The 13090-nt window shown below is 56.9% G+C and overlaps 1 protein-coding gene across 2 annotated transcripts in view; it reads left to right on the top strand.

Moving 5' to 3' along the window:
- Nucleotides 1-10178, top strand: part of Pgm1 (phosphoglucomutase 1) — a 44557-nt gene extending 34379 nt beyond the window's left edge. For both annotated transcript variants that reach the window (XM_063259407.1, XM_003478830.5), the window contains exons 8-11: nucleotides 5736-5871; nucleotides 7237-7420; nucleotides 8426-8560; nucleotides 9731-10178. In XM_063259407.1, coding sequence (XP_063115477.1) covers nucleotides 5736-5871; nucleotides 7237-7420; nucleotides 8426-8560; nucleotides 9731-9820 — 545 coding nt within the window. In that variant the 3' untranslated portion in view covers nucleotides 9821-10178. The remainder of the gene's footprint in view (nucleotides 1-5735; nucleotides 5872-7236; nucleotides 7421-8425; nucleotides 8561-9730) is intronic.
- Nucleotides 10179-13090: the final 2912 nt, after the last annotated feature.

Genomic DNA, 13090 nt, shown 5'->3' with positions numbered 1-13090 from the left:
ATGTGGGAGGCATTGGGGAAGAAGGACCAGAGCCTAGAGCCAAGGAGGGGTCCCTGTGTAACTGACTGAGGAGAAGCCTGGAGACCAGATAACAGGAGCTGTTTCTGTTTCTGTGTTTGGCAGTAGCCTTCTAGTCCTCTCAGGTCCTGTGGTGCCCAGACCGCCTGGCCCTACTTCCCTGACCATCCTTCACTTCATGTTGTCTCTAGGCCCAGCACCAGCTTCTAGAAACTTCTGTGGTCATTCCTGCTCCTCTTGGAAGGTCACATTCTGACCTGAGCCCTGGCCTCCCAGAGACCAGATGTCTTTCCTTCTTTCAAGGGACTCACACGTGTCAGCTTTTAGGGCTTTTTTTAATAGTACTTTTTTTTAGCCCACATCAGGTTGTGGATTCAACTGATCTTTGATGATTTTACCCATGAGTGTTGTCAAGAAAATTCCTCCATTATGTTGGTGACTAATTCCTTTGAAGGAAGGTGGCAGACTTTAGGCTCTTTCTTCCCAATCTGTTCTTGTTTGTCAGCCCATTCAGCAAATAACTAGTTTCCACCATGGCTGTATCTTCCCTTCATCTTTTGTATCCAAAGAGAGACTGCATCATGAGACCAGGGCTCACGCTCTCCCTCTCCCTTTGGAAAAGAAAAAATTGCTAAGAAAAACAGTTTGTTAAAGATGACTACCAGGCATGATGGCTTATGCCCGTAATCCCAGCAATCGGGAGGCTGAGGCAGGAGGATCCTTGCGAGTTCAAGACAAGCCTGGGCTACAAAGTGAGCTCGAGGCCAGCCTGAACTGCATAGCAAGACCCTGTCTCAAAAAGACAAAAAAAAGGTAAATTGTTAAACACAGGGAGTGTCTGGAGACATGCCTGGAATTCTAGCACTCTGGGAGGCTGAGGCCAGAGGATCACAGATTCAAGCTTGGCCTGGACAGCTTGGCAACTTAGCAAGACCTTATCTCAAAATTTTTTTAAAAATCGTTGTAATTATGTGACCTGGGCTGTCTGGCCCTGGGCCTCCAGTGCTGTGACCGCATGTGGCTGGGCCCTGCTCCTCCCTTACAGAAGTGTCACCTCCCCCTCCACACTCTGGCCGGGAGCCTTCCCAACAGCTCCTTTACAAGTCTTTCTGGGTTGAGGTGAACGAGCCCATGAGCTCAGAGGTGTCTGAGTGCTAGCCTTTGAGGGCCAGGACTCCAGTTCTGAGTTTCTCAGCGCGGAAGCAGGGAGGCCGCTGTCTCAGGACGCTCCTGACCTGCAGAGCTGGCCGGGGGACCCCCCGCTTGTTGGTTCTCCTGGCACCCCAAGATTTCGTTGTCCTGCTCCCCACGGCTGTGAGGTCACAGTGTCTTAGGTGCCTGGACTCCTGCCTGCTAGTCCCACGAGACAGAGGCTCCTGGTGCATGGGGCTGTTCCCATCATCCTCACTGCCCTGTCTTGTCCCATAGAGCTCCACACAGGATGGGTCCTCGGGAAGTGCTGAGTGACTGAGTGACCCTGTGGCTGTGCTCACGCTTCCCTGGCCCCTTCTGTCTGGACCAGCAGCTCCTGTTGTTGGATGGAAGCTGTGAAGGCCGTTTGATGTCATTTCCTGCATGAGGCTGGAGGTGGCTGGTCACTCCATGTCCCTGGAGAATCCTCGAGTAGAGGACTCAACGCCACTGCCTCTCCGGAGCCCTGGGAAGAAAGGAGGGTCAGGGCTGAGAGCTGCTGAGGTGCAGGTCCAGCCCACCTGGTCATCACACTGCTGCGGGGGCGCCTGCAGAAGAAGCTGAGACACCAAGGCCACATGGGTCCCTCCGAGGAGGAGGAGCAGCTTCCTCTGGAGATGAGCAGGACCAGGGAGACCCCCAAGTGACACAGCCCAGCTGGTGGCAAGTGTTCTATGATGACACCCAAGCAGGCAGCGCCGTCATTTCAGGCTGATCTTTCGGGGCCTTGCCGCTCTTCCTCCTCACTGTGGACGGTGACACGCGTGTGTCCCCTGTGACAGAGGATGGAGTGTCAGCTCTGTTCACCATGGGCTTGTGGGAACACTGGAGCTGCTGAGTAACACAGAAGGTCACTACTTCTGTAGCCCTTCATCAGTACGTGGGGCTCTCGGAGGGGATTTGCAAGCCCAGCTGGAGATGAGCTCATGGTTGAGCTGGGTCACTCAGAGGAGACGTGCTGATGGGTGACGTTACGTCATCTGAGAGTGACAATGTAAGCACTGCATGGTCAGCGCGCTGCAGAGGTCTTTCCCCTGGAGTGTCAGGTTTGCACTCCAGGCGTGGATTAGAGGGCAGCGTGCTCTGCTGCCTGGGGCGGGGAGCCTAAGCCTGGCAAGGAAACGCAAGTATGCAAAGCTTAGTGGGCAACTTACAGTGTGTGTGAGCTCTGTGCTTGGGCCGCCTGCCCTGCCTCCGGATCAGGTGCGAGGGTCAGGGTTTTTGTCTAGATCCCTGCCTGATCCGTGGCCATCCAGGGACAGCCCTCCTCTGAGGACTGTCTGTGGGCCTGGCATCCCTATGGTACGGTGCAGGTACAGGGTGTGGAGAGCAGAGGGGTCCAGGGTGGCACCTGGGCAGGGCTGGGCTGAGGTAGTCCCAGGTACGGTCAGCCTGATGAGTGAGGCCTGGGGTACAAGTGCCCGGTAGAGAGAACACATGCTCAGGAGGACAGAGGAGAGGTAGAGATGGAGAGAGAGACAGCAGACAGACCGAGGCAGCCCCTGTGGGCAGGCAAGGCCAGGCCGCTCCCGAGATGCCCAAGCTGCTTGCAACCTAATCCCTGACTGTTAGCCCCTGGCCCACTCCACGGGGCTTGGCAGTCTGCTTGGCCAGGGCCAGGAGCGAGTGCCCCAGCTGGGCCGGGGCCTGCATGGATCACGAGGTGCTGAGCGAGCTGAAGTGGAGGGACAGGTGTGTGGGGTGCTGAGTGGGCAGGATCCCTGGCGCCCACGGACCTGAGCCAGGGTGGAAACCAATAACTGGCAGCCAAGCCCAGCACCAGCTTCGTGCCCACAGGGAGCCAACCTGGCCAGCAGAGCTCACCCTGGAACGGGAGTTTTTGCGTCCACCATAGGAAAGCAAGAACACTGGAAAACCGGTTCCCATGGCCAGAGGAAGTGGTGTGTCGGATTACCTGCCTCTGTTTCTTCCTCAGGATGCACAAAGAACATTGTTTCTGAAAGGTTGACAGGATCAGTGCACAGTACCTCGCTTCTCCCTGAAAGCTTGCATGTTTTCTTTATTCACGGTGGCGCTGGGCGTGCAGTACTTAGCTGTTCACAGAGTTCTCCCCTCGCCTCGCTGCAGTGGTTTCCATGGTTGTGCGGCAGGTTGGCTTTATTCTCATTTTACAGGTGACAGAACCTAGAAAAGAGGCTCAGAGAGGTAAAGTGGCTCCCCCAGATTCAGACAGCATATGGGGAGTAGAGCGTTAGATTTGGGTTTTCTGTTTGTGAATAGGAAGCCTTTTCCAGGGGATCGAAGGCGATCAAGTGGTGATATGAGAACACACGTGTACCAGTTCTGCGAGATGGGTGTGAATGTTGTGACCTGCAGACGTCCCAGTGCCTCTTTACTTCCCCAACACCGGAACAAAACACCCAACACCCACAGCGTGGGGAAGAGGGGGTCGGGCTCAGCTTCAGGTCCTGGCTGACTGGCTCCAAGGTGACTGGCACAGTGGACACAAGGCTGCTCCTGCCATGGTGCTCAGGAAGCAGAGAAAGGGAAAACTGGGAAGAATGTCCTCCCCCAGGCCACCCCTCAGCGACTGCTCCAGCTGGGCCCCAGCTCCTAACTGCGCCTGAGTTACAAATTCACCTGTGAGTGAACCCGCTAGTGAGCAGAGCACCCCACGTTATGGCCACGCTTCAAAAGCATGAGGCCGTTTGGGGATATTTTTGATACAGACTATAACATTCCACCCGACCCCCAAAAGGCTCCCGTGCTTTTCACTTAGTCCACATACACGTCACCGAACAGTTTTGGCAGTGGGGAAACATCGGGTCCAAAGACTCCTGTAAGCCTCAAGGCAGGCTCTCGGCTGTGCTTCTGTGTGACAGTGAAAACGGAAAGTTGATGCATCCAGCAAACAAAGGCACAGGGTAGATGCTCCCATTTTAAAAGGGAGAAGATAGAGGAGAAGAAAGAAATGAGCCTGAAGTGGGACCAAAACTCTGCAGGGCAAACATTAAACCCCGCAGCTCTGTGTCCAGCACCTGGGCTAACACTGGTAGGATGTGCGTGCCAGAGGGCACAGGTGGCCCTGCCCCTACACATCGAGGGCTGAAGCCCTCATGGTCAGGAGCTGGCCTGTCTCCTAATCCCCTGATGAGTGTACAGTGAAAGTAAAAAACAAGAGTAACACGGTATGCAGGTATGCGGGAAAATCAGTGCTCCAGGAGCTGCCACCCTGGCTTCTCCGACTGGCCACCGTTTATTTGTGTAATATATTAGGGAGCATGCAGAGAGTGGCTGGACCCAGAGGCGGGACAGTGACCATGGCCTGGTGAAAACGGAGCAAAGACGCTCCACACCGTACCTCTCCACTCAGTGAGAGATTGCTTTATCTCGGAGGTTGCAGTTACTGCCCTGCAAGTTCCAGTGAGAGTCAGTGTCCCCAGGTGTGGCATTACCAAGCCTTCAGAGATGTCACAGTGTCATAGGCCACTACAGGCCTTTACTGTGACTGCAGGCACAGACAGCTCTATTTCTGCGTGCTGGCCATAGCTTGCCAGGTAGGTCACTTAGGCCTGGGACAGACTCATAAGTAATATGGGAAACCAGTTGATTTTGCTGAAGCCCAATCAGTGCCACCTCGGTGTGGTCTCTGTCGCTCGTGGTCTCTCTCCTGGGCAGCCCTGCTCACTGCCTGGAGCTTTCTGCAGCAGGCATTCCCTGTTCCTGGCATCTCCAGCTTCTGGGATCTCCACCGGACTCTCAGCTTTGTTTTCACAGCTTCACACACTGCCCAGTCGGGCATGCTCCCTGGCCTTCCAGGGCTTTCTCTGGGATCTGGGCAGGAGCCTTCCTGACCCCACCAGCAGCAGTAGCAGCGAGGCCTCCTTGCCATGGCTGAGTGCCTGGATGGTTGAGGACTGGGAAGCAGTGGGCAGCAGGGTCACTGAGGGGCTGCGAGGCGCTGTGTAGAGTCAGAGCACAGATCTAGACAGTCTGCACTCTGCCTTGTTTTAGAAGAACTTCCAAAGCTTCTTTGAGAATGAGAGCCCTGTCTTACAGAGTGTTCTTCCTGGACCTCATCACAGGTCCAGAAGTGTGTCTGTAATCTCAGAAAAGTTTCTGGAGTTCCAGCAAATTCTACTGTTTCCAGTGTGAGAATAAAGACACTGAGGATTGTTTAGAGCTGGGTGCCAAGGGGTCCTGAATCCAGTGAGGGTGATGGTACCCTGGCATAAAGGGCTGAACCCAGTTTTATTGATTCTCCATGAGGGGAGTGGTTCGGGGATGAGTGACAGAGAGTGACCGGAAGTACGTGAGTGCTGTGAGTCAGACTGGGGAGGAGGCCTCGGTACAGCGGGGAAGGGTGAGCAGGAGTAATCTGCATAGCCTGCACTGTGGTGGCAGCTACCGTGCTGGGGGCCGAGCTTTAGCTCTGACCTGTAATTTTCTACCTTGGGGAGTCACAGGGTGGGGCCCTGCCTGGGGCCCTGTCCTGGGGCCCCACTCACCACAGAGCTCAGCCCCGGGAGGAGCTGCACCCTCAGTGTGGTCCAATGTGCCCATAGGTTCTGACCACATCCGGGAGAAGGACGGGCTGTGGGCCGTGCTTGCCTGGCTGTCCATCCTGGCCACCCGCAAGCAGAGCGTGGAGGACATTCTCAGGGCTCACTGGCAGAAGTATGGCCGCAACTACTTCACCAGGTAGGCATGGCCGTGCCGGGTGGCATGGGCTCAGCAGAGACGGAACCAACTGTCCTTCCACCGTCCACCGTCTACCATCCCGTCCACCATCTACTGTCCACCAGGAGGGCCAGGTCGGGTCCACCTCTGGCGGGCGAGGGGAGCAACACGGGGAGCGTTTCTCCATCCAGGGCTGGGGAAGTACTGGAGTTGAATTCAGAACAGCGGCTTGAATCTTATTTCTACCTCTCGCCAAATTGACAAATCATTCACCATGAAATGAAACAGGTCTGAGAGTGTTTTCTGGGCGCCAGAGCCCTGAAAGCTTTTACCAGCTTCCTTTTAACGAGAACAACTGCTTTTTCACCCAGATCCACTTTCCTGACTGTGAAATAGGTCCCCAAAGCCCTGTCCTCCTGTCCTCCTCAGTCCTCCAGCACTGGCTCCCTGGTGTCCACAGTGCACCCTCTCTCCGTCCGCACAGAGCACGCCACGGGGAGCACACAGCCAGACCCTAGCAGCCCCCCTTGGCGTGTGTGCTTCAGGGTTGAAGAAGCTCTTGCTGTTGGGGCTCTCAGGGTGTCGCCCAGGGGTGGAGAACGTTCTTAGCTTCCCCACGGCCCTGGGTCTGTCCCCAGCACCATGCATTGGTTTGTTTTGCTTTAACCAGTGATGTTTTCCACTGACCCCCATTTGCCTGGCCCAGTCAGGGCAGATCTGTGACAGTTACTTCCTTGGACCTCAGTATTCCAGCATGGTAGGCAGCGTTTATCTATAGCAAACGCGTGGGTGTCATTTGCCCAGACTTCGGTTGCTTTTCTTATGAAATGGGTGAGTTTCCCATGGTCCTTGTGGTACTGGGAAGTGAAGCAGGGGCTTTGGCTCTGAGCACCATCCTGGTCCTTTTTAATTTAATTTTATTTTTTGCTTAGAGACAAGGTCTCTCTAAGATGCCCAGGCTGGGCTCAAACTTGTGATTCCCCTGCCCCAGTCTCCCAGCGTGCTAGGATTTAGAAAATTAAAAAACTATGGTTCATAATCTGGGACCCTTGCCCCTCATCCTGCTGAGAGTGTGGTGGAGAGCAGGTCTCGGAGGGAACAGCACTGCTCTGAATGTCACAGCTGTGTCCTCTGTGGCTGCTCAGTTAGGGTGACCCCAAGGCACCCTGCACCGGAATCTGCCACCTTGGCATCTTGGCCGGCCCCGGGATGGCTGGGTACCCACCTTGGAGTGCAGATGGTGTGAAGCTTTGGAGGGGTTCACACATGGAAGCCTCGGGGTCCCTTCCCGGAGTCCCTCCGTTCCTCCTCGCCTCCTCTGCCCCAGCGACCCTGGGGCGTAGTTGAGCAGGGGACTGGATGGGGCTGCTGTGCCACCTCTTCCAGGTACGACTACGAGGAGGTGGATGCGGAGGCAGCCAGCAAGATGATGAAGGACCTGGAGGCGCTGGTGCTGGACCGCTCCTTTGTGGGCAAGCAGTTCTCGGCCAATGACAAGGTCTACACAGTGGAGAAGGCAGACAATTTTGAGTACAGTGACCCGGTGGACGGCAGCGTCTCCAAGAACCAGGTAGGACCAGGTGCATGGGGAAGGGTCCCCTCTGCCACCAATCCCGGACTCTGCTGCATGCGTGGGGAGCAGCTGAGCCCTGGTTTGGTGTGGCTCCCAGCTCCCTCTTTCTGGGCTTCCGATGAGAGCACTCTCACTTCTGAAGTCACCCCAAGTTGTCACTTGGCATGCAGGTGTGAGAGGAGCCAGGAATCTAAACAGCTGACCGCATGTGGCCTTAGGTACAGCTCCACTGGCTCCTTCCCCTCCAGAGCTGCCCAGAGTGACACCACTTGAGGGACACTGCCACACTTGTGTCTTTTGCATGCTTAGATTCCGAATAAGAACTTAAGTAAGGCAGTCTTGAGCCAGGCATGGTGGTGCACACCTGTCATCTTGGTTCTCAGTAGGCTGAGGCAGGAGGATCGCTGCGAGTTGGAGGCCAGCCCGATCCACATAATTTAAGGCCAGCCTGAATATTCAACAGGCTGTCCTGGACTTAGAAATGTTAACTGTTCACATCTGAGCCACCAGGCCCAGGGGTGGGCATGCAGAATACCATGCCTGGGAACCTGGACCGGCCTGGTGCCGAGGTGACCAGGGCTCCTACGCTGGCTGCTTCAAAATAAGGGCAGCAGGCTGGTCACCAGCATTCAGTCCAGTCACCTTGCCCACCACAGAGTGGGCTTGGCTGGACTCTGGGAAATGGAAGAGGTGGGAGGGGGCAGCGGCCAGGTACCCCATGGCCCGCTTTGATACCTAGCATCAATGGGCAGTGCCTGCCGGGCCTCTGTGGCTCGTTGTCACCATCCTGAGCTGTGGGTCCGATCTGCACCTGGTAGTGTTGCTCGCATTCTGAGCCTCAAACGGCACGGTGGCCTGGGGAGCAGGGAGTAGGGACAGAGGCCTGTGTCCCCAGCACCCCAAGGCCTGGTCTCCCTCTGCCCCGGCTGGGCTGCACCACAGCCCATGGCAGGTGCTCAAGCTTTCTGCCATGTGGTCAGGAAAACCCTCTGCTGTCCCTAGGGCCTGCGGCTACTCTTCTCGGACGGCTCCCGTGTCATCTTCCGGCTAAGTGGCACCGGGAGCGCAGGGGCCACCATCCGCCTGTACATCGACAGCTACGAGAAGGACGTGGCCAAGATCAACCAGGACCCCCAGGTGACGCTGCGCCGGGCCCCCTTCCTCTGCTTTCCTCTGCCTTCAGCGCATCATCGTGGCAGTCTTAGACTCCAATTGTCACCATTGCCACCGCCAGCACCAGTGTCCTCTGTGTTATGGCTACTTGATTGACCCTGGGGGCCTTAGTTCCCCAGGGGGTGCTGTTGGGCACCTGTCCTCCCTGGACTCGAGTCCCCCTGCCACAGACAAGGCAATGGCTCAAAGTCCTGGGGTGGCACCCTGGGGAGCAGATTCTGGGCACTCTGCCGTGCCTCCTGTCACCATCGCATGCTGCTCACCCGGACTCTGTGGGGAGGGGAGGCAGACCTGCCTCGGGACCCAGCAAGCCCTGTCGGGGTGTTTACCCCACGTGATACTTGTGCCTGCATCCCTGCACCTCTGCCCCCTCAGCTAAGAGAGGGATCCCCGCAGTGCCCCTTCCAGGCTGGGTTAGGTGGGCAGAGCCATCTGTAGCCATCCCAGCCAGGTCACAGGGACGATCGTGATCATATCTCGCCAAGAGTGACAAGGGCCTAGGCTTGCTCTGGGGACTGCAGAGCAAGACTCAGACGCGCCCTGCCAAGGCTGGTAGTTTCTGAGTAGGACCCATGGAGACGGCAGAAGGAAGCAAAATGAAACAGAAGCTTGGTTGCCCTTGGGCAGGATGCCCCGTGTCCCTCTCCTCAGTCCCAACCGGCTGTCATTCCACCTTGTCTGTGAGGTTGATAATGGACACTTCCTGTACTCAGGAGAGTGGCTTTTATTACAGACGGGGTGTTGGGATGGAGAGTGCTTTGCGTTGACAGCTTCCCAGCAGCCAGCTCGGCTCCCACAGCCGCCAGGCCCCTGGTGTGTGCTGCACACCAGGCCTTTGGGTTTGCACAGCAGGTCTGGGTGACCACCAGAGGAAGTGGGGAACCATGGGTTGTCCCCTCCTGTGGTGTAACATCCAAGGAGCTGGTCTGTCTGCATCCTTTTCATGTCCCTCCCCTCCACCTGCCATTTGCAAAAGATTAAAAGATGCACTTTAATTTCAGCTGCAGGTCTTTGGCCTAAGCAGGCGGCTGTGTGAGGAAGAGGGTGCATTTGAGGGGCCCCATAAATAGTGACCCAGAGGACACAGACACCCTGGGCTTGGGCTGTGCTGATGTCCCTCTGCTGTCCCTGCAGGTCATGCTGGCCCCGCTGATCTCCATTGCCTTGAAGGTGTCCCAGCTGCAGGAGAGGACGGGCCGTACAGCGCCCACCGTCATCACCTAGGAGCTGGGCCCAGCCTCACCACCCGCCCTGCAGGATGTGGATGGGATATGGACGGGACAGGGACTCAGGTCCCTTGTGGTGACCTCTCCACACTCCTGGGGCGGGCCACGGCACGTGGTGCTCCCGTGTCAGGAGGAGGCTGGCTGCCTGCCGGCCACGCCCACCATGACTCAGTGCTCCCTCCCCATGACCCCGCTGTCCTGGCCCTGTTTCTGTGCAGCGCAGAGGGTGTGGTGGCGCTGGTGCCTTCTCCCCTGAGGTATGTGTGTTGTGGTGCGCTTGGTCCTGGCTCCTGCCTTGTGTCACCAGGATCCCATCTGTGCACGGCTGAGGAATAAATAAAGAGAAATCACTGTCACCTCCTCCGTTTCCTTTTTCTCAGCTCCACGCAGCTGCTTTGATTCTGGGAGGGGGGTTCAGTCTATGCATCCTGGGGTCCCTGGGTGTCCTGCTGGCCCCAATGTCCAGGCTGGACATAGGCTGGGCTGCAATGACAGTTCCAGGGCTCAGGATCAGACTCTAACGTCAAGATGCAGCCAGCCGAGCTGGGGTCCCCTGAGTGCACCCCACCACGAACCCTGTGGTTCCTGTGATCAAGTGGGGTGACTTCAGTGACCTCCCAAGCAGAGGCATGTACCCCATCAGGCTGGGAACAGATGGGGGAGTCTAGGGCCCCAGGCAGGTCCAGATCACAGCATCTGTTCTTAGGCAGGCAGGCTGTGCAACCACGTGGACGCCCGTGCCAGTGCCTGAGCCTCAGCCGCCAGGGACCTGGGCTGCCCCAGACACAGCCTGTGCTGCACACCTGACTGGCAATGGGGACTGAGCCAGGCCAGGTGCCCTGCCTGCTGCTCACTGCACCCTGAGACACAAGACACTGCTCTCACTGCTTGAAACACCGCCCCCCCCCCATCTTCCCTGGTGGCCCCAGCCCCACCGTGCAGGAGAGGACAACTGTGCCTGTTGTGGCTCATGCAGTCAGCATTTCCCTGCTCCCTGTGCCCAGCTCTGAGAGGACAAGGGGAGGAGAGAGGCCTCTGGGTCAATTAGAAATATTACAGAGCATCAGTCAGACAGGGCTGGGCCCTCCGGGGAGCCAGCACAGCTGTGGGGGAGAGGGACACCTGTGCTGTGGGTCACACCTCAGGACAAAAACAGCCACATCCTCAGCATAAAACCTGGAGGGGCTTAGGTGTCACCTCCATCCCAGGGTCACCTTAAGGAAGCCAGAAGGAGCTACTGACCCAGCCTCCTGTAGGCCACACTGACTTGCTTCCCTATTGGATCCCAATTTAATCAGTCTTACCTGAGCAATTATACCCGTCACCTCATTGGTCAACCATCATTCTGTCCCACCTCATACTCACCTTGCAAGTTCTCATTTTCCTCCACCTTGGACCCATCTCACCTCAGGGTTTTGCTCTATAAAATCCTTAGTAAAGGTGGGGTCCTCGGCATCCCACTCCTTGTGTCTCTCAGACAGAAGGGCTTTCTTTCCCCAGTAAATGCATCCTGCTCTTAACCTCTGTGTTCTAGAATTTACTCTTTGATTTCAGAGAACAGGAGCTCCTATGGGGCATCTGGGAGGTCGGGGTTTCTTCCCTCTGTGTCCCATTCAGCTGGGCACCCTGGGTCTGCCCTTCCCACTCCTTGCTGTGTCAGATGCAGCTGAGGTCTGCAGGTGGCGTCTTCCCACCTCCCCAGCCCAGACCTAGCCCAGCCACTGTCACGCCCTGGCCTCAGTGGAGCACTTGGGGCTCAGTGGGAAGGGGGCCCTGGAGACTGGGGTGTGGAGCAGCCCAGCACCCCCACCAGGGCCCATGAGGAGGAGGTGGGCTTGTTTTGGGGTTGGGGAGAAGGATGAGGCAGGCTTGTTTTGGGGTGTGGAGAGGAGGATGGTGAGAAGAGTGGGCTGGAGCTGTCTGGGAGACTCTGGAACCTCTTTTCCCCTCCCTGCTTGCACCTCCCACCCCTGTCCTGGTGTCTGCTCTGAGAGCCCAGCTCCCAGGCTGGGCAGGGGCCTGGACATCAGAGGCCACCATCGCTGCCACCTCACTGCAGCACAGAACATGTCGTAGCCTGGTCCTGCCAGGTTGCTTTGGACACCGCGTCCCTCTGTCCTGGGGGCTGCGCTTTGGTCTCACCGTGTCGGGGACCCTGGCTGCAGGGCACACACAGATGGGGCAGCTTCTTCCCAGCCGGCTTGGTCCTGCTGCCTCCACTTGGCAACACAGAGGCAGCTGCAGCCTGAAGGCCTGTCTTCGCCCTGCCCCACCTGCTGGGCCTCCTCCTCTAGCCACCTGTGCCCCCCATGCTCATGGCCCTGCTGGCCCCTCGTGCCTTCCCGTGCCCTCTGGTCTGGGAGCTGTTCTGGTCCCCTCCTCAGTGTCCCCTTCCCCCTGCTGCCTGGGCTCCTATGGGCAGGGACACTTCTGTCACCAGCATCCACCAGGAGCCAGGCACCGGGCTGTCACCAAGTAGAAACCTGCAGAACTCAGGCCCGGCGGACGCAGCCTTCAGGCTCCCAGAAGAGGGCAGAGGCTTTGTTCTGCTTGCACCTTAACCAGGGGACCAAGTCCCCATTTTACAGGTGACAGCTGACTTGGAGGAGGCTCCCCAGGAATTCGTGAAGATGTTCGGGCTGAGACAGCACTCAGGAGGAGCCGCCTATAGTGCCAGCTATAAGGGGAGACTGAGGCAGGAAGGTGTCTTAAGCCCAGAAGTTTGAAGCCAGCTTGGGCAACATACTAATCCCATCTCCAAAAAAAAAAAAAATCTTTAAATTTTAAAAGATCTGATCTATCATTCCTGCCAAAATTAATTAGGGGGTGCAGCTGAGGACTCGATCTACAGAATACAGAAACGGGTTATCTTTCCTCACCCCCTGCAGAATCTCCTGCCCTGCCCCCTGCACCTCCTGCCCTGCTATAGGGCAGGAAGCACATAGATCCCAAAAGCTTGGAGCTTCTCTTCATCCCTACTGTGTATCAGGACATGTCCCCAAAGCAGGCATGTCACCACACAGAAGGGTAGTGGGTGTCGCTGGAATACAGTTCATGTCTGTCTGTCCGCGCATCTATCTGCCCTGTGGGAGCTCTTGAGAGAGTCAGTGCCTGGCTTTCTGCCCATGCAAAGGCCCTGAGGTGCATGATTTTTCAAAAGTCCCCAGTTAAACTAAAGTAGAGTTTGTTGTTTGAAGGGCATGGCTCTTTCCCAGCCACTCTGCAGCTGGAACTGCAGCACACACCCGTGTCTGACATCCTGACTCCA

The sequence above is a fragment of the Cavia porcellus genome, unplaced genomic scaffold (genome assembly GCF_034190915.1).
Source record: "Cavia porcellus strain 051 isolate PalLab524CR breed Dunkin Hartley unplaced genomic scaffold, mCavPor4.1 scaffold_1, whole genome shotgun sequence".
Classification (NCBI taxonomy): domain Eukaryota; kingdom Metazoa; phylum Chordata; class Mammalia; order Rodentia; family Caviidae; genus Cavia; species Cavia porcellus.
The sequence above is the reverse complement of the archived record's forward strand: the minus strand, read 5'-3'. Positions and strand labels throughout refer to the sequence as shown.